This window comes from Scatophagus argus, chromosome 21, assembly GCF_020382885.2.
Source record: "Scatophagus argus isolate fScaArg1 chromosome 21, fScaArg1.pri, whole genome shotgun sequence".
Taxonomy (NCBI): Eukaryota; Metazoa; Chordata; class Actinopteri; family Scatophagidae; genus Scatophagus; species Scatophagus argus.
This window is the reverse complement of record NC_058513.1, coordinates 7563526-7582284: the sequence shown is the minus strand read 5'-3', so window position 1 is coordinate 7582284 and position 18759 is coordinate 7563526. Positions and strand designations below refer to the sequence as shown.

Genomic DNA, 18759 nt, shown 5'->3' with positions numbered 1-18759 from the left:
TGTACAGGAGTATGTAGAAATAGTTTTGATTTACATTACTTAAAAAAAAAAACTTGATTCACTAAATTAACTTGGATTCCACCGCTTTGTATCACCAATAACTACATTATCCTTGAAAAATATACGGAAACCACATTCAAGACGGCTGGTGTTGGTTTGGTGTTTCAAATTATTTCAAGGCTCGGAGACAAGAGGAATGTGACTTGTATTCCCCCAAAAACAATTTATTAAGAAAATGTATTGTGTTAGACAACAGTTTCAGCTCCAGTATGAGTTTACACAGCAATGAACGCTGGGTGCCGTGTCTGTGCACTTTATATGTTGTCATCCATGAAGAAGAAGAGAATACGGAAAGCACGTGGCCTTGATCCACCAATCAAAACAGTTGAAGTGAACACTTACCGAAATTTGAAAACACCGTTTAGCTCGGAGGCTTTAGGTGGTGCTGATACAGCCGTTCGAAGTGAAGTTGTCGACGATTTTTAACGTTAAATACAATGGATCTTTGTAACGAAGAAGATATCAAAATGTATTTTTATGAGAACAGACTGAAAACTTTCGAGGGGTGGCCATTCGACGAAGACTGTACATGTACACCGGAGAACGTGAGTGCATGTTTAAAACGCTTAACATTTGTGCGGTTAGCATAGTAACAGTAAGCTCCAATGCAAGAAGAAACAGTTAATGTTCAGATGATAGGCGATGCACCCTTAACTCTAGATGCACATCTGTTAGATAATAACTCTAGCTAGGTATTCAGTTCTTTAATTTAGAATAACGTTAGCTCTGTCGCAGTGGTTAGATTAGCTTCTCGCAGTGAAGGCTTTGGATTTGAGACGTTTACGGTTACATTTTACATGTGGTTGATTATCAAAATAATTGACGATTAATTTTCTGGGGATCTACTATTGTTTCAGTTATGGGCATTTGCTTGCTTATACAATATTTATGGAACAATAAAGTTTTTGTTGATTCATTTTCTGTCTATAGGTTAGCTAATGAATTGAGTGATCATTTCAGCACCAAATACAGCTTTTGTTTAAATGTTGTCTGTCTGCTCATTTGTTTTGCCAGATGGCCAAAGCTGGCTTCATTCATACCCCTTCAGAGAACAGCCCAGACATCGCTATGTGTTTCTTCTGCCGTAAAGAGCTGGAGGGCTGGGAGCCGGAGGACGACCCAGAGTAAGATAACACATTACTCAGCTCATGGGGCATAATAATAACAATAATAATAATAATAATCATAATAAACATCTTAGAGAAACAGGGTTGTGTAACAACAAATTCAGCATGGTAAAAATGCTGAATGTAAATGTAAAAAAAACAAAATAATGAGGAAAGTTATAAATGAAAATATTTCATCGTTATATGTATACAGGGGCAGTACAGCACTCTAGTGGTTTAATACTGCATGTCCATAAATTTTGGGTGCTAGAGATTGACACACCATGTTTTTTTTTAATTATCAGGTTATTTCTGTTCTGTTCTCAAGCTCCAAAAAACACTGGATTTCTTAAATTCATGTACGTTTTCTCAGACTTCAGAAATCTTCATAACGTACAGTATATACAGCTGTTTTTGCATGTAGAGTGGTACTTCAAATAACTAATAAACTCATCTTTAATGTGTAAAATCAGTGCAGTGCTTATAAAACTTATTTGAATATGTGTATGCGAGAGCTGGCTTGTGACCGTTTCCAGTGAGATTTTCCACTTACTGTTATAGTTCACAAGACTTTCCTCCTTGGTGTGTGACATGTTTTTTTTTGTTGTTGTTGTTTGTTTTGCAGTGTTTGTACCAAGGGCTGTTACAATATTAGATTTTCACTACAGATTAGAAAAAAATCACAATAATATAACCAAGATATCAGTAGAGAATTTGAAAAAAACAAAAAAAGATAAATGCTATAAGTGAAATTCATCTTGAACTTTTTGTTTATCGTGTGTTTTTTCTCTTTTTGGCAAATGAATTAGACTCAAAGTATGGGTGCAGGGAGAAAAACAACATATACTTAATGAATAGTGAAAAAGCAGCCAGATGAACTGATAAACAAAAGGTCTGCAAGGCCTAACATCTTTGCTGTTTATTATTGACACAATACCAGTTTTTCTTTCTTTCTTTTTTTTTTTTTCATATCACAGTTATGGTCAAGTATGTACCAGTATGACACCACACCCCTATTTTAAACTGGTGCATCATCACCTGTAAATGTGGAAATTAGCTTTATATTTACGGTCACTGAAATGAAACGGTTGAGTTGCTGTGAAGTTGTCACTGCCGTTAAACCTCACAACACTGTGTATTATGTTGTGTTTTGGCTGTTTTCTCCATAGCAAGCGGGCTTGTGTTGGAGTGCTGTCCATTCAGTCCTTATGTGTGTGTGTGCACAATTTGTGCATTGTCCTCGAAATTAAATATTTGTCAAATCACTCTCGTGTTTTGTTGTCAGAAAGGAGCACAAATCTCATTCACCTTCCTGCCACTTCATCGCCCTGAAGAAGAAAGTGGAAGAACTGACAGTGGAGGAATTCTTCAAACTACAGAAGGAGAGGCACAAGTTCATCATTGTATGTTCTTCAGCGAACCATAACTCTCAAATTACTTGCATAATGTAATCAATTGACTGTTAAGTCAGATAAAACTGTATAACTGCCTTCGCATTTCACTAGTCTGTTCTCTCACTATTGTATCTCAGTTATATTATCTTTCACGACTAACCCCTGCAAAGTGTTAAAGTTCCTGTGAGAACAAGGGACCTTGGCATCATTTCTGATCCAGATTTCATTTCCTCCACCCACAGAACAAATCCTGTAACGAGGCCATCAGCAAGTTTGAAGAGGCAGCCAAACTGAGAAGAACAGATATCATCAAGACAGCCATGGGTGAAGAGTGACGTGAGAATAGATGCTGATGAATGAGATGGGTGGTGTGTGAGAGATTAATTGTAGCTGGAAAGCGACTGACTGTTTTCTGCTTGAAATGCTTTTCATGTTCCCTCCATAAGCCCTCATGTTTTCTTTGTAACACTGTCATCTGTATTAACTCCCGTTTTTATTCATTAAACTTGTTCTTTGCTGTGAAACAGTCTGGTGTTATTTTTATCCCAAACAAAATCATGGGTTGCTCTGACCGGTGGTGCTTGATCAACCCCGTATAAGACTTGAAAATGTATCTGTGCATCCTTATTTTTTTTACCTTAGTAAGTGTAAGCGCAGCTGACACCCCATATTCCAATAACATCGTCTCTCTCCTTGTAGTGCTTGAAATTGTGCGCCTCCCGAACAAACTGAAGCCCCTCCCAGACAGGAGGCGCTGTTGTTGGACTCTTCAGACTGTGATCATCTTCGCAGCTTTGTCACTTGAATAATTCAGTCAGGGATAAGTTGATCTCCAAGTACACAGTGTCGATTTTAATTGCTGCCTTCACGGGAAAGCTCAACGCCGTCACACTGCAAAGAGCGTTTCTATGTTTGAAAGACTGGATCAGCAGTAGAAAAATCCGCGACGCGCCTTGACTTGAAGTCCTCACTGTTAGGCGCAAAACCAACCCTCACCTGTACAGGATGAAGGTAACCTTTGGCTCCCTGGTGATTTCAGCCGGCGTCTGCGGCATCCTCAGCTTCGCATTTCTGGCGACTTCTCTCGGCACCGATTACTGGTACATCATAGAGACGAATCCTTCGAACATGAGCGACTTGGAGGACATGAGTTCCCATTCGGGACTGTGGAGCATCAACGAAGGTGGGCTACGTTCCCATAAGTTCTTCTCAGTATTGATGAGGTTTTATTGTCATTTCAGCGCTCATGAAAGCTGTTTTACTATAATCTGGATACTTTCCCTCGTGTTTTTGATTGTAACATGCAGGTGGGAAGATGCACGCAGACTCTATTGACTCTTTCGCAGCTGACTACTCCAGGTACTCTGAGACTGAGCTGCACATGCTGAGTGAGTCTCTCCTCTTCCGGCAGTGATCAAGCCCTGTGCTCACCATAAACACATAATATGCTAATGAAGTTTGACTGTCAGGATGGCCATAACCCCACAGATGCTCCATAATCCATCTGTTCTTGTGTGTGTGTGTGTGTGTGTGTGTGTGTTTCTATGCAGACATGCACAGCGCCATAGTGGTGCTGCTTCCCCTCAGCCTGGTCCTGTTGCTGTTTGGTGGCATCTGTGGATTGGTCAGCTCCCTGGCTCAGAGCCCTGTCCTCCTCACTGGCACGGCCTCCTACTTCTTCGTCTGCAGTAAGTTCGGGGCTCCTTGTTCCTCCTTGTCTCAATTTGTGCGCTCACTGTATCCATTTTCAGCTATGGGATCAGGTGGAGTCGAGTTGTTTTGGTCCAGTTTGTGCTTGTAGTTTAGGAGGAATTGTGTGTGTGGGGGGGGGGGTGGTTTCCATTCAGCACAGATCCACTAAAAGAAAAGGCACAGTGCCCAGAGGCTCTCACGCATCAAGATGGATCAATGCTAGCATTGTGTCTGTTACTTCTGGCAAAACTTGTTAGAGCTTAAAAACACAGCATGGACAGTACACACTAACAACTGCTTGACCTGTGTTTTCACACTGAGTCTTTCAATATTTATCACACACATTGAGGGGAACACACAAGATGTACTATCACTAAAAATAATCATTAGCAAATGTAACCAGAATAACAACTGAATTAAACAAAATGTCATTGTCATACTGCCGGTCCTAGCATTGCTGCACTTCCGTGTATGGTTTGTCCAAGTGGAGTTGCCATACCGAAACAGAAGCTGCTGTTCAGCTGCTGTGGGTAGTCATACACTTTAGTGTCTGTCTAATTCATTACATTCAGATGTATTAAAAAGTGGAAAACTGGAGCGTAATATGAGTGTTAACACAGACAAGATCACTGTCTATTGTGATAGCTTTTGTGTTATGAAAATCATCATTTTATTAATGGATAGAAGAGGAGAAAAAAGGACAAAGAGGGAAGGAGAGGAAATTGGTTTTCAGATTTGGAATTATTTTGGATGAAGGGCCCCCCAGCCCCTCAATGTTGACTTCCTGGTTACGGCCTTGGCATCTTTCATCACATTTAAGATTCGATGGTGGCTGAAATATTTGAATTACACATTATTGCCACAAAGTTGTAGACAGAGCAATGGTGCTAATAAAGATGACTTAATATATCACAGTAAGTGGAAGAGAGAGCTACACGCATCAGTGCAGTTTTGCTCTGGATCATTTACTTCAGCGTTAAATAAAGCAGGAGCCATTAGGTGGTGGAATAAAGGAGAGTCGATTGTCTCGACACTTGCTATTGATCACTTCCCTCGAATGGCTGTGTGCTGTGAGGAACAGGATACCGCAGAAGTGTGCGTGTTTTATTATTGTGAACAGTTATTTTCAGAATTTTTGATTTTGATTCCCTGCTGCTTTAAAAATCTTTGAAACACTGGAAACTTTTATTATTACGGTTTGATTTGTTTGCACACAGCATTTGAATTGAAGAATATGGAAATTTCAGCTGAATTAATTGATGGATAATGACATACAAATGATGGCCAGGTCCCTTTTTAAGCAATTATTTCATTTGATATTTTAGTTGTTCTGATGGAAAACCACAGTAGCAGAATTATTGGTCACATTTAGTGCCTCCGTTCATACAACCTTTAATGAACTGATGATAATAGCCTACAGAAGAAAGAGAAAAGCACTAGAAAACTGTGGAGGGTTTGGTGGAGTATATATACGGCTGGAGGGCGGCAGTAAAGCGGGGTCATGTGGTTCGTTTGAGCAGACGAGAGCGGTTTATGTGCAGGGCTGAAACTGACCTTATAGTTATAGAGCTCATGTGGCCAAAGGGACTGACATTTATTACCACCTAAGACTGATTGGCTGTTTGATTTGGCTATATTGGTTAAGTATGCGTGAACAGGCGGGCGTGTGTATGTGTGTGTAGCTGCTCTCGCTTCTGTTACATCAGAAGTGCTTCATCCTGGATTCCAATGGTCTTTGTGAGCTTTTTAGTGCTCTGTGGGGAGGCACCACAGAGCGGTAAAATTGCCTTGGAAACAACTGCATCCAAAATTTGTGTCTCTAATGTTCTATATTTCCTTTCAGACCGTCTTTAATTTCACATTGTTTGTGCAGACAGTTAAGGCCTCCCAAAACCTGCAGGTGCTGGGACACTGAGCTGATGAATCATGTAGGCCACATAAAGATACTAAATGCAAAATGTTAAATCACTGATCTTTTGCAATATGTTTTTCAAATAATGACATGATACAGATAAATAAATAAAAATCATAATTCATGTTACATTTAAAACTAAATGCAACTACATGCTTTCCGTAAGCTACCACACAACCGTTACCTTGATAAGTATTTAATTATGAAACAAATCATGTAAATTTGGGTTACTGGGATTTAGATTACCACTAACCAAGTTAACGCTATCATGTTAATGTGGGTATTTACAGTAATCAAGTTTTTTTTATGGGCACGTAAGCAATAGTGTCTGAGTGTCTGGCACAGCTCTTCCCTCTGGTTCTCTTGGGTGCTCTCCTGTCCCTTATGACCTCCATAAAGAGGACCTTGTGATGGATAAACACTTACTTAGAAAGACTCTTTATAGTCTCCCTTTAATAAGCAGCACATGGCGATGTGTGGAATGGAATAAAGGCTTGAATTGTGAACTTGTTGACTTTCCAATTCTTCCAATTCTGCATTTCCTTCTTTTTGTTGTCCCCAGGATTTTTTTGTTCAGACTTCTGCTGCTCTTAAAATTAAATTTCTATTTGATTTGGTTACATTCTGCTCCGAGTATTTGTTAATTAACGTTTAACACCTGAGCTCATACTTAGTTAGCGTGTATTGTGGTAATAAATCCTGAGCACAAGCAGGAAATTGCATTTAGGTCTAAATGTCAGAAATGAGAGGGTGAAGCTATGTTCACACCAGCAGCTCTTCCCTGGACTGTTCATTGCCCGGCTGCGCCGAATGTGTGTATGCAATGAGCCCACGTGTGAATGGAGCAGATCAGAAGTGTGCGACGATGAGTGTCGACGACAGAGTGTTGCTGCTAATTTCTCTATTCTGCTTTTCTGTTAATTGCTTTTAACACATATATACATACAGATGCATGTAGTATTGATATCAATGCAAAAACACTCCACACACACTCATATATATATTCTGTTCTTGCTCTAATGTTGTGACATCTTTCCTCACTGGCCATTAAACAGCCTAATGAGTATTTGTATGGGCTCCCTGCAGAGTTGTTCCATTGTCTTCCCTATTACTTCATTTTTAGCATAGTTTCAGCATTTACAAAGTGCTTCCAGGCTGAAAGCGCATCCACAGATATGACTAAAAGCAGAAGTAGATTATGTGTTTCCATTAATATTGTGTAAATGACCAAAATTATTGTTATTATTGCTGTTGTATACATTGAAAATCAGGGTGTAGATTTTTGACAAATGCCAACGTCCGCATGCTAACATTCTTGTGTTTAGCAGGTAATGTTTACCATGTTCAAATGCAGTACTGTTCTTAGCTCTAAACACAGAGTACATGGGGACGTTATTAGTTTTGGGAGCCTTGACCACAAATCAGAGTATCGGACAAATTGAAATTTTGACATGATGATTGAGCCAGAGGAAAAGTCTCATCACTGAAGGTATTTGTCCCGTGGGGAACATGAGTGTCTAAGCAAATTTCATCGCAATCCTGTCCAATGGTTGTTGAGACAGTATACCCAAAACTACAAACGTAGTAGCAGTAGTAATAGTTCTTTTAGCATGTAAAGTATGTGAAGCAGTTGACTGTCTGTTTCTCTGTGTTTTTCTGCTCGTCTGCTCTTCACAGTGAACAGTGTAAAAATTAGATGCAGCTTCTTCGTGGCACCCCAGGGGGTAATTGCAATAAAAGGATTATTAGTCCCTCCCTGGGTCGCCTCTGTGCTCAACTCGCATCCCCTTAAAACCAGTAGCAAGCCATCAGATTTACAAGGGTTTCCAATAGCAACACTTCTGTCGGGACTATGTGGTTTTGTGTGTGTCTCAGTCTGGCCCCTGATGACTAGAATGTTGTGTAAGCAGACAACACATGCGTCACTATATTTCCTGTCTCTCCCAATATGAGATTTTGGCTGGTTAATGGCTCAGTGTTATTGGGTTTTATTGATGAGCACGCAGCTCAGACTGTTGTGAATATCCGCTTTATAATAGCTGGTGCATTGCCTTAAGAAGTCGTGAATGTCGGTGCCTAAAAACATTAGTATTCATAAACTGTTTGGCAGTGAATAGAAAGCCCTGATGGTATACAGCTCCACTCTACGACCTGGAGAAGTCAAGTAGATGAAGACTTAATATATAAAGTGGGGATTGACTGATATGTATTTTTAGGAGTGATACTGATTATCTTGGAATATCACAGTGATATAGTTAATAGTATAGTTACATTTACAGCAAAAGTAAAAACAGCCAAAAATTTAGAATAACCCATGATGGACTAAAACTAATTTCAATTTACTCAAATACTATACTTAAGAACAATTTTGATGTACTTTTACTATACTTTTGTATTTCCATTTTCTGCTATATTTCCTCTTCACTAATTTTTGAAGCATTTTTGAAGCTAATATTGTTGTACTGTACTCGATAACTTAATTATTTCAGATTTAGATTATTATTAATACAAAATATCTACTCTTATCTACTATTCTCAAAATGTATTTTTAAGCTAATTTATTTTACTGAAAATTAAAAAAAAAAAAATACTATGACCAGTATTCTAAAAAATGCTGAATAGCAGACCTGATAATGGGCCCAGCCAATAATTAGACTATCCCTAGTCCCAATTTCGAAATGACCTGGTAAGAGTAGATGAAATTACCACTGTGATGTCTTTATTTGAATCTTCCAAATCTCTTCGATGTCTGTGTGTATGGTTCATCTCTCTCCAGGTCTGCTGACCCTGTCCGGTGTGAGCCTCTACATCATTTACTCAAACCAGGCCCTTGCTGAGACGGAGAGACTGGTGGGAAAGGAGGGTCTGGCCTTTGTTCACACATCCTTCGGCTGGTCTCTAGGTCTAGCCTGGCTCTCCTACGGCCTGGAGCTCCTCGCTGGCGTACTGCTGCTTTCAGCTGCTCGTATGGTCAAGCGGCAGCACAGCAGTCCCACCATGGCCTGACATAAATCTCCACAGTAGATCCAGCACTTTCAGGTTGAGAACTGGACTGTATGGAACTGTAAGTGTTGCAGCCATGTGATCCAGCATTAGCACTAGATAATAAACAATAGCTGGAAAGCACTGAGGCTTTGACAAAATACAAAAATTAAACTGCTGGACTGTTTCAAAAGAGTGGTTTATAGGTTTACCATCCTTTAATCCCCCTCAGATTGTAGAAGATTGCTGCGCTGATCATCGAGTTAAATTTGACCAAATTGCGCCCTCTTGTGGTAAGAATTGAAGTGGCTTTTGTGATTTAGTCTAAACTGATGAGCTTACTTGCTATCCAAGATCACTACATTCTAATTTCAGTCTGTACATACATTTTAAATGTCACAACCTTTCACATTAGGCACGTTTGTTTTTGAATGTTTGGTGTTAGAATATGTGTGTATTTTTTGGTTGAAAATGTGTTGACTGCAGCTTATAAATTGTTGCACTACTGCTGCACCTTATTGTCTGCTTTTGGAGCTCACTTGAAGATTTAAGTGATCAGCACTTAATTCCCTAAGTCTTAACTGTTCCTACGTTCTTTCACGATTAAGTAACAGTGTCAGTGTTGTTTCTTGATAACCAGCTAATTTTTATGTGTTTAATAATAGGTTTGTGTGTGGCAGATTCTGTTTTGCTGTTTCTGAGCTATAATCCTCCTTCTAATGTGTGCACCAAACATGCTCTCATACCATGAAGTGTGATTAGGCCTGAACAGGGCAAATTCTCCAATCTCTCATATCTGTCTGTCTCGTTGTTGAGAATTTTCATTTGTCAGAAGTGTTTCTTTCTGCTTGTATGTCATAGAAGACAGAGATAGAATCTGTTAAGTCTCTTTCTCCCCCCTCCCCCCCCAAAAATAAAGAAGGGCAAAGTAGAAAAACTTGAACAAAAGTATTTTGGGGGCTTAAAATAGCAGCGCTTCTTCACTTGACAACTAGATTCCTACTCACACACACATCGCCAAATACTTTTCTAAAATGTTCCTATGGCAACCTAAACATCTTGTCCATCCACACAGAAAAAAGGATGAAAAGTGGGTGTGATATTGTGCTCAAAACAAGCCTGTGCTTTGCTGCAGATAAAGATTAAAGACAAAAGCGAGATTCATTTTGGCTTGTATGTTTAAACAAAAAAAAAAGCTCTAATCTTGAAATGTTTGACTTTATTAAATGAGCTATGGAAATCTTTCACAAATCTTTACAACTGAGAAAAAAAAACATGTAATCCTGCAGCTGAAAAACAAGATTTCCACAGCATAGCAGCTACTGTATGTGTTGGTTTTTCAATATACCAGAGCTTTAAAAGAAGAAAAATCTGCCATTTTTATTTGCGATGATTGCAAGTTGATCTCCTGAACTGCTACTAGCTTGTCTGCATCTGGCCTCCTCTCACTGTAAACTGTTAAATTATTAAAACAAACTGATGAGACAATCAGTATTCCAATGAGTCATTTTTAATGAGATGAGAACCTCCACGCTCATTCAACACCCGAGTGCTTTAAAAAACAAATTAAAAAAAAAAAACTGATGACACAGACTGGCTGCCGGTTCATTTATACAGAAATGAAGCAGGCATCAATGTCCCAAATGTAACTAGTAACTAGTTAAATATTCAGTCATTTCTTGATACAGTGTTTAACCAACAGGAAATGCCCCAAAAGGTGAGTCATACATTCAGTACATAAAAACATCAAAGCTTTGACCTGCCAATGTGAGTCTCACTCTGGTGCTCACAGCTGATCCGTAGTGTCGAAGATTCAGCTCAACAGCATCGAAGAGAGACCAGCTCATTGTCCTGCAACCCATCCACAGACACAACTTTACATTACTCACTCCGATAGCAAGAGAGAGGAGTTCAACTGACTAACTAACGTGTGTCATTTATCAATCATTTTGGACAGATGTTGCTGAAAACGCATTTTTGCCCAGCTCAAACATTTTTATGTCAAATCATATCATGTATCCTGAATTTTAGAGCCGACCCCATTAAAATCACCAATATTTTGTAGTTATTTTAAGGTTAAGAGCTCATTAAGGCAAAGTGATTCACCACTTTAATGGCAGGGAAAATCTGGGATACATTAGGACCTTTAATACAAAACATCTTTACAAAAAACATAACTGAGCAATTAAACAAATAAATAAAATGTGCCGAGAAAGTGAGAATTCATTATTACAGACTGTTTCATGTAGCTGTGGTCAGGGAAAAACTTCTGTGGTATTGGAGGTAACCAGCCAATATTTGGTGTTTAGGCCAGTGTCCGGTCTGACCTCAATATGTGCATCTTGGTTGATGAGAAGAGCAAGCTTATCTGTCACTGAATCTTAAGATGATGGATATTACCACAGGCTCACTTCAAAGTCCTGTTGTTTTTATCCATGCTTTTCAACATTCTCCTGTCTATCACTTCGCGCTCATTCAGGACGGATGCTGACGACCGCCATTTCAAAGGTCCCTGCGTCTGCTCAGCCTCTGACCAAACAGATGGTCCACAATGATTTCCACTGCCATTACGAGCATCTTGACAATTCATCCAACAGGAAACCACAAACAGGTGCTTCTCAGTTTTGTTTCACTCTGATGACGCTTCCAGCACTGCCACAGATGAGTCAAGACAAAATTTTACTCCAATGGCAGCATTTCTCAAAAAGACAAGGAGGAGGAGGAGGAGGAGGGTATGTCAGCCAGGCAAGCAGACCTTCCCAGCAAACAGCAGTCCCACTATGGTGAAGAATATGGAAAGAACAAAGAGTACGTAGGAGGAGCCGACCACCGTGTTGTTTGGGAGCTTATATGGCTGCCCTCCAACCTCATCGATGTAGAAGCCGATCGGGAATATGAGGGCGGCCATACAGAAGAGGACCACTGTGACAGAGAAAAGAAAAGAAGCAAAAGAAGAAGAAGATCAACACACTAAACCAGTGATTCCCAACAGGAGGTGCCACTGGGAGTACGAGGAAAGATTTGAAAGTAGATATTAAGATTTACATTTAAAAATATGTCCAAAAATTAAGATAGCTCCAACACTTGACTGAGACGTGCTGAAGGTACATCAAAACTAGTTAGCAAGCCAGCAGCTGATTTGAAGCAGTTAGCTAAGGGAAGAGTAACAGTTGAAGTAGCTACAAGTAATGGATCAAAGGTGGAAATAGTTTAATGTTGATGTGTAAATAGTTATGCTATCTAATAGTAATGGGTGGCTGAAAGGTTACCTTAAAGGAACGAACAAATATTGATTAGTTAGCTAAAAGTAATGGACACACAGTTAAAGAGTAAAAGGTTACTTTGAAGGAAACAGTTGAAAGGTACAGGATGAATGGTGAAATTAAATATTGGATCCATTGTTGATCACTACAAGTATTAGACTAGGTTGAAACAGAAAAGTTATCAAATAGGTCAAAGTAATGGATAAAATGTAACAGAATGATAATAGGCAGACAAACAGCTAAAATGGTTCATTAAAAGTAATGGATAAATGGTTCAAATAGTCAGCTAAATGTAACAGAAAACTAGTTAAAATGAACAGTTAAAGCAATGGTCAGACAGTTACATGATTAGCTTAACAGAACAGATAAACAGTTAAAATAGTTAAAAGTGATAAATGGTTGAAAAAGTTGGCAGTGTCAATGAAGGGGTACTTGGGTTCATCTGACATCCCTGTGGGGGTCCACCTGACAAAAAGTGTTGACAAATCACTGCTCTAGACAACTCAGCTCTTGTTTCAACTTTTCATTTTTTCATGGTATCCAAATAACTATAAAGTACTAAATATTATTAAACATTATATTAAAATGTGTGTGGAAAAACTGCCCCCCAGTATGAGAGTCTAGTCATGAGAAGAGTCTTCTTATCTTTCTATATTTAGAGGCAAGTGAAGCACAGCTCCTGTTCTGGTCCCGTCTAACAGACAAACTCTGTCTCTTAGCTGTAAAAATAGAAACCAGCACATCAGTTAGAGCTCCTCTGCAGTCACTTCATCAAGAAGGTCATAATTACCAGACTAAAAGCTTTCCTAAAATGAAATGCGGAATTCTGATGTCGAGCTACACTTGATTTATTTCACAGGAGATTCTTAAGCAACATCTCTTACCTTCACTGGCATTTTATAAACTACAATGTGCAGTTTGCCTCAAGCAGCAGTATATTTCTAACCTTGATGTGGTGCTTTAACTTGGCGACTTTAATATGCATAATGATGAATTGAAGAAGACGAGACGTGACAATTAACACCTACTCCCACTGAAGGCGATCCATCGGGCATATCGAGCAGCTTCGCGGCACCAGCGTGACATCACCAGGAGGCTGCAGGTGACAGTGAGGGAGATGATGCCCAGGATGATAAAGAAGAGTGTGGTGATCCACTCTGGGGGCAGCTGCGGAGGGATGCAGGTCCTGTCTCGGCCATGGATGGTCTGGCACTGCCGGACCAGACCCACAGTCAGAGAGCCTGGATGGAGACACGGGGTTGGGGGGGGGATAAAAGATACAGCAGCTTTAAAAAAGATCTGAGAATCGCCCAGATGTCTATTAATCTGATATCAGAGACAGTCTTACTGGCTGAAAAGACATGGGAGGCTGGCTGAGGACCAGAGGAGCAGCATAAGCGGCCTGTTTCTGTAATCCTTTAACATAGCATGCTTAATACTGCAAATAAAAAAGTTATAAATCTTATAACTGTTGACAAATCTGCCCTATGAGAAATGTGAAGACAGAAAATTAAGGTTTCAAAAACCTTTTGTTTACCTGTGTAAACATAAAGCCCTAAAAACAACAAAGTATTCCTCCATCATTAGGACAGTTTACAGGGTTTAGTTGTTTCTCTTCTAACATTACAGTATTAGTGTCTTTGGTTTTAAGTGGGTGGGGCTCAGTTGTAAAAATGCAAGAGTGAACCAAAATACTAAAGTTGTGGACCGAAACTCAACATAAAGCTCAGTAAAGCTGAACAGAGCAGCAGATTTGGTGATATTCTCTGTAAGTTCATCACTAGGAGCAACAACTTTTACACTGTAATTTGATAAAATGTTATTATAAAAACTGCATCGAAAAATGGGATCAAACAGAGTCGGGTTTTTGGCATGAACCACCAGAACATCACAGAGCGAGAGAGAAAGTGTAAGATTAACAGCCAATACGGAAATGAAGAGATCAATGATCCAACATCAGACGCCAAATCATCTGACGGCCTCCTGTCTCACCAAACCTGCTGAGTGCTGTGATGTCAGGTACGAGGGTTTCTGCATATAACACACACACACACACACACACATCTGGAGCCTAACAGAGACTACATCAGCTCAACTCTGCATCCAGTCCGACTACACAGAAGCCTGCTCACAACACAGAGCACATTAATGCAAAATGAAATCCTCCCACACCTTCATTTATTCTTTTGTCTCCCTCCCTTTTCTTACTTATTATCTTCAGCAAGCAGTTAGTGCCTGCCAAGCAGACGCAGAAGAACGCTTTGTACATATTATGGATTTATGGATTTATTCAGGGCAATTTAAACCCAGTTACTGCAAAATTAACATAATTGTGATGATGGCCAAAATTACAAGCAACAAATATTGCAAAGAGTGAAAACCCACTTACTGCAATATCTTGTAATTAGAAGGGAAATTAAATAAAATAAGCTTCTTTTGCATAAACAAATTGTATTTAAAGTACATTTAACTGTTAAGTATTCTTAAACTATATAATTGTGTAAAAACATAATGCTCCTATATCCTATATAGGATCATACCACGAAAATAAAATCAGCTCCTTAAAAAAAATTATCTTTGGCTTCAAATGACCTGGTGGATGATGGTGGATACACTGCTGGGTGATGATACCTGGACCAGGCTGACAGGAACATCAGGCCTGAACCATATCCTCCTGCAGGCTGACTTATTTCCCCTATACACAGGACATCCTGTTCCCTCTCAACACATTCTTTCACACCGCAGGGTGGGGGACAACGTAAACAGTGCATTCACTTCCCTGCATAATGGACTCCATACTTTTTTGTTTTGATTCATGCCATTATGGAGAGAGGTTTTGTTTTACATGAATATGAGGATGTGATTAAAAAAATTAAAGATGAATGACTATGAATGAAAGTCATGCAATGACATACACACACATATATATACATAATGTGTGTGTCTGTCAGGCTTTAGTACTGTGTTAAACAGTGAATGACCACAGTGTCGGTAATACAGTTAAGACCTGCCCTAATGAGGTTCCTGTGATGTTACGGACAAACTACAAAGTTCAAAAAGTTGACGTAAAACTTAAAATAAGTTTTAGATCAAAAATCTAAAATCCTAAGGATGACATTCAATATTAACTTAAATTATGGTTAAATCTACTCCTTAAAAACCATGACTAATTGTATCTGATGGTGAGTGGGGATTTCCACTCCAAGTATCTTAGAACTGTGAAACTTGTTCACCTCAAAGAGAAATGGCCAGCTGTGACATAAGATATCTGCCATACCTGTAGTGCGCATACGAGCATGTGTGCTTTACAAGTGGCCAACCTTAGCCTGCACGTAGTGAACAGGCTTATCAGAGCTGGTCTAAGTGCAGTGGCACAGTTTGAGAAAAGTTGTTAAACACTATCACTTATCTTTTTAAGTTTCTGACTTCTTGGTTTATGCCAAACGCTCAGAGCCAAAATAAAACACGTCATGACTGAGCCTGAGGAGCTTTAATTCTCCAGGTGGAAAATATTACTCTCTCAAGAGACCTAATTAAAAGTCACACATCTTCACTCCCAAACAGCACTTCCTGCCCTCAGGTAATTACAATTTGGCAAATTAAACAGGAACAAAGGGCTTTTAGTACAGTCATTTCACACCATTGTTTACTATGAAGAATAGAAAAGTAAAAAACCTTCAACGTGTGACTTGTTCTGAACTTCAGTCTATTTTGTGATATGACGACTGAGGAACAGAGATCTGGTGCTCGGTTACATGTTTAATTATGCGACAAAAAACTGCTCATTATGTCCTCAAACTGCAGCTGCAGTCAGTATTTTTACAACAAAACAAATCCTGTAATAACCACTCAGTACGCTGTTACACGCTTATCTCTTCTCCACCGTGGCATTGGGATCGAGGCTGACAAGAACCTCGGCCAGCTGTGCATATACTGTAATGGTTTGTTTGTCTGTTGCATTGGTTGTAGTCAACGTTTAGCCTCTGGACTTTGCATCTGAACATTACTCTGCCGTAACTGGGGAGGCTGACTGAACACCTGTGTTCAGCACTTTAGTGCTAGGATTTATTGTGAAATCAATCAAATTTGACTGCCCCCGCAACGGTGTTTACTTACTGTAATATTGTCATATAGACGATAACTAATCCTTTAATTTTATCCAGTACAGCACCTGTTGACACTGATGCCAGATGCTCATCAAACCATCAGTAGCTGAAAAGCGGGATTATACTGTCAGACACAATTATTTGACTCTAGAGCTGCAAAATATGAATTTAAACCCTAAATATTTTCAAAACATTTAATATCCATGACTAAATGTCTAATGTCGTTCTTCTAGTTTTTCCTCGTCACAGTATGCTTGCTCGGCGGTTCAGGCTCTGGGTTTCTGTAAAGCACCTAGAGACCATTTTGATTGTAAAAGGTGCTATATACATAAAAATGATTTTAATTTAAATGTGAACAAAAAATCAAAAATGTAAGTTCTTAAAATGATTCTGATTTAATCTTTTGGTTCCATAGGGAGGCACCTGAAATCAGACGCTACCTGAAGTGATGTCACTTGAGTCAGCATCACTAGAAACTACAAGTTTGAAAATTGGAAGAAGAAAAACATTTGCTAAATAAGTAATAAGTAAGCTTACCAGACCTGTGTAGTCTGCTCCTCGTCTCGAGGCTAAGTAAGCAGCTGCTAGTATAATTTACCAAAATCCAACAGAAACTGCATTGTGGGTAATGTAAGCGGCACATTTTTGCAAAGAAAGAAGAAGAAAAGCTTTCTGATTCTGTTCTATCAATTGTAACTGCTCATAGTAAGTCTGACAGTGTTATCACAGTGCAATGCTGATCTGTGAATCGATATTTCAAGCAGCTATGGGCTTCAAAGAGAGAAACTTCACTGATCACAACCCATGATACATATATAAATCATATTCTGTACTGACTTTACTTCATTTTGATTAGTGAGGAGTCAAAAAGTTTGGCACACAAATTGCTGTGTCTCTGTGCAACTGTTGCCTTTCAGGTTGTGGATATTCAGATGAAAACACTATTTATCCAGGGTCAGAGCACACTTAACATAATATCTTCCCAGATGACCTGACCTCCACTTTTTCCAGGAAAAAGTGCAAACAACAACCTACCAGCTGAATCTCCAGTGCTGATCCAGTCCGGGTTGGCGATGCTGGCGATGGCGAAGATGTCTGCAGCGAGGAAGAGACATCCTGATATCACGGTGAGTTTATCCATGTTGATGGACACAGGTGGAGGACAGAGTGTTTTTGTGCCTCTATCTCACCCAAAGGGAGGCGGTACATTTAGGAGTCAGTGACCTAAACCCATTTCTCGCGTCCCGTCATCCCAGCCGGCTTTAGGGAACTTGCGTTGATCGCGATGGGGTCCGTTTGATCCACCATTAGTCCGCACATCGTGTTTGATCCCAGGCGGTGTCCCTCTCAAATTATTCCTTTATTACGCATTACACCTCCAACCAGCCCAGCCGGGCCCGACCTGCTGGCTGGATCGATACCGGGGCTCATGGACTATTTAGCTCCGGATGCATCGCGATGACATTTACAGAAAGCGAGTGGAGAATTTACAGAAATCTTTTGTTTGTGAAGCTGTACGATTCTCGAGCAGTGAAGGCGGATTCATGCATGCAGTCCACTTATTTCCTGAGTCTGCACGGAGCCCCTGAGCTCTCTCTCCCCCCATACCGACGCCTTTTCTTTTCTCTGGCTGTACACATGAGGAAAACGCCGCCCATACTCACATACAAGCGCTTTTCTGGACTTCAGAATCTCCACACTCACATGCGCAATATCGACATGTAAGCCCTTTAAGAGCACCTGAGCACTGCAAGTGAGGTTACAAGTTTACTGTAATACGATGCTGTCCTCTCCAAACACTGGCTGCTAAAATTCAATCCGGTCGCGTCTCCATATCTGTGGCGGAGAACTCTCGCGAGAAAATCCGTAAGTTCCCGACGCTCCCGTTTCTTTTGCACAAGCCATCAATTTTACACGCGATAATGATTTAAATGAGTTGCTAAACCTCTTAGCACATTTTGCAGTTTAAGTTACTCCCCCCATACTAGTGCTGTCTAAATTTCATCTCAAGGTTCACTTACTAGTTTGCTCTGGAGTTTTCGACAGTATTAACCTTTATTGTCACCGAGTTTGCTCAGTTGCCATGGTAACAAAGATGTTTAAACTTTCCATGACTTTCAGCACTTATCAGTTCATGCTTATTTAGTCTGACTTTGTCTGAAGCTCCAAAACAAGAGAGTAAGTAGACCACAGAATTCCTTCTTGATCTGCTAGTTTTCAATTCAAGAATGAACTGCCACAATA

At 39.8% G+C, this 18759-nt stretch overlaps 3 protein-coding genes across 4 annotated transcripts; 2 read left to right on the top strand and 1 right to left on the bottom strand.

Moving 5' to 3' along the window:
• The first annotated feature begins 384 nt into the window (after positions 1-384).
• birc5a (baculoviral IAP repeat containing 5a) lies at positions 385-3084 on the top strand. The gene is made up of 4 exons (XM_046378252.1): positions 385-605; positions 1075-1184; positions 2452-2569; positions 2803-3084. The coding sequence occupies exons 1-4, from the start codon at positions 498-500 to the stop codon at positions 2893-2895; spliced, it is 429 nt and encodes a 142-aa protein (XP_046234208.1). The 5' UTR covers positions 385-497; the 3' UTR covers positions 2896-3084.
• Positions 3085-3233: 149 nt separating this feature from the next.
• tmem235b (transmembrane protein 235b) lies at positions 3234-9471 on the top strand. The gene is made up of 4 exons (XM_046378248.1): positions 3234-3743; positions 3868-3948; positions 4111-4248; positions 8941-9471. The coding sequence occupies exons 1-4, from the start codon at positions 3566-3568 to the stop codon at positions 9168-9170; spliced, it is 627 nt and encodes a 208-aa protein (XP_046234204.1). The 5' UTR covers positions 3234-3565; the 3' UTR covers positions 9171-9471.
• Positions 9472-9646: 175 nt separating this feature from the next.
• On the bottom strand, positions 9647-18682 carry LOC124053220 (uncharacterized protein C16orf52 homolog B-like). Of its 2 annotated transcripts, XM_046378251.1 has the most exons (4): positions 17706-18682; positions 17551-17610; positions 13438-13650; positions 9647-12068 (listed from the first exon to the last, which is right to left on the bottom strand). In XM_046378251.1, the coding sequence occupies exons 1-4, from the start codon at positions 17722-17724 to the stop codon at positions 11884-11886; spliced, it is 477 nt and encodes a 158-aa protein (XP_046234207.1). In that variant the 5' UTR covers positions 17725-18682; the 3' UTR covers positions 9647-11883. The 2 variants fall into 2 exon arrangements, with proteins under 2 accessions (XP_046234207.1, XP_046234206.1); XM_046378250.1 differs by having other exon boundaries at positions 17551-18682.
• Positions 18683-18759: the final 77 nt, after the last annotated feature.

Coding starts and splice junctions, on each gene's coding strand:
- birc5a (XM_046378252.1), top strand. CDS start 498: ATGGATCTTTGTAACGAAGAAGATATCAAAATGTATTTTTATGAGAAC. Junction 606..1,074: donor GTACATGTACACCGGAGAAC/GTGAGTGCATGT, acceptor TTGTTTTGCCAG/ATGGCCAAAGCTGGCTTCAT. Junction 2,570..2,802: donor AGAGGCACAAGTTCATCATT/GTATGTTCTTCA, acceptor CTCCACCCACAG/AACAAATCCTGTAACGAGGC.
- tmem235b (XM_046378248.1), top strand. CDS start 3,566: ATGAAGGTAACCTTTGGCTCCCTGGTGATTTCAGCCGGCGTCTGCGGC. Junction 3,744..3,867: donor ACTGTGGAGCATCAACGAAG/GTGGGCTACGTT, acceptor TGTAACATGCAG/GTGGGAAGATGCACGCAGAC. Junction 4,249..8,940: donor CTCCTACTTCTTCGTCTGCA/GTAAGTTCGGGG, acceptor ATCTCTCTCCAG/GTCTGCTGACCCTGTCCGGT.
- LOC124053220 (XM_046378250.1), bottom strand. CDS start 17,656: ATGGATAAACTCACCGTGATATCAGGATGTCTCTTCCTCGCTGCAGAC. Junction 13,651..17,550: donor CAGCACTGGAGATTCAGCTG/GTAGGTTGTTGT, acceptor GTCTCCATCCAG/GCTCTCTGACTGTGGGTCTG. Junction 12,069..13,437: donor ATGGATCGCCTTCAGTGGGA/GTAGGTGTTAAT, acceptor TCTCTGTCACAG/TGGTCCTCTTCTGTATGGCC.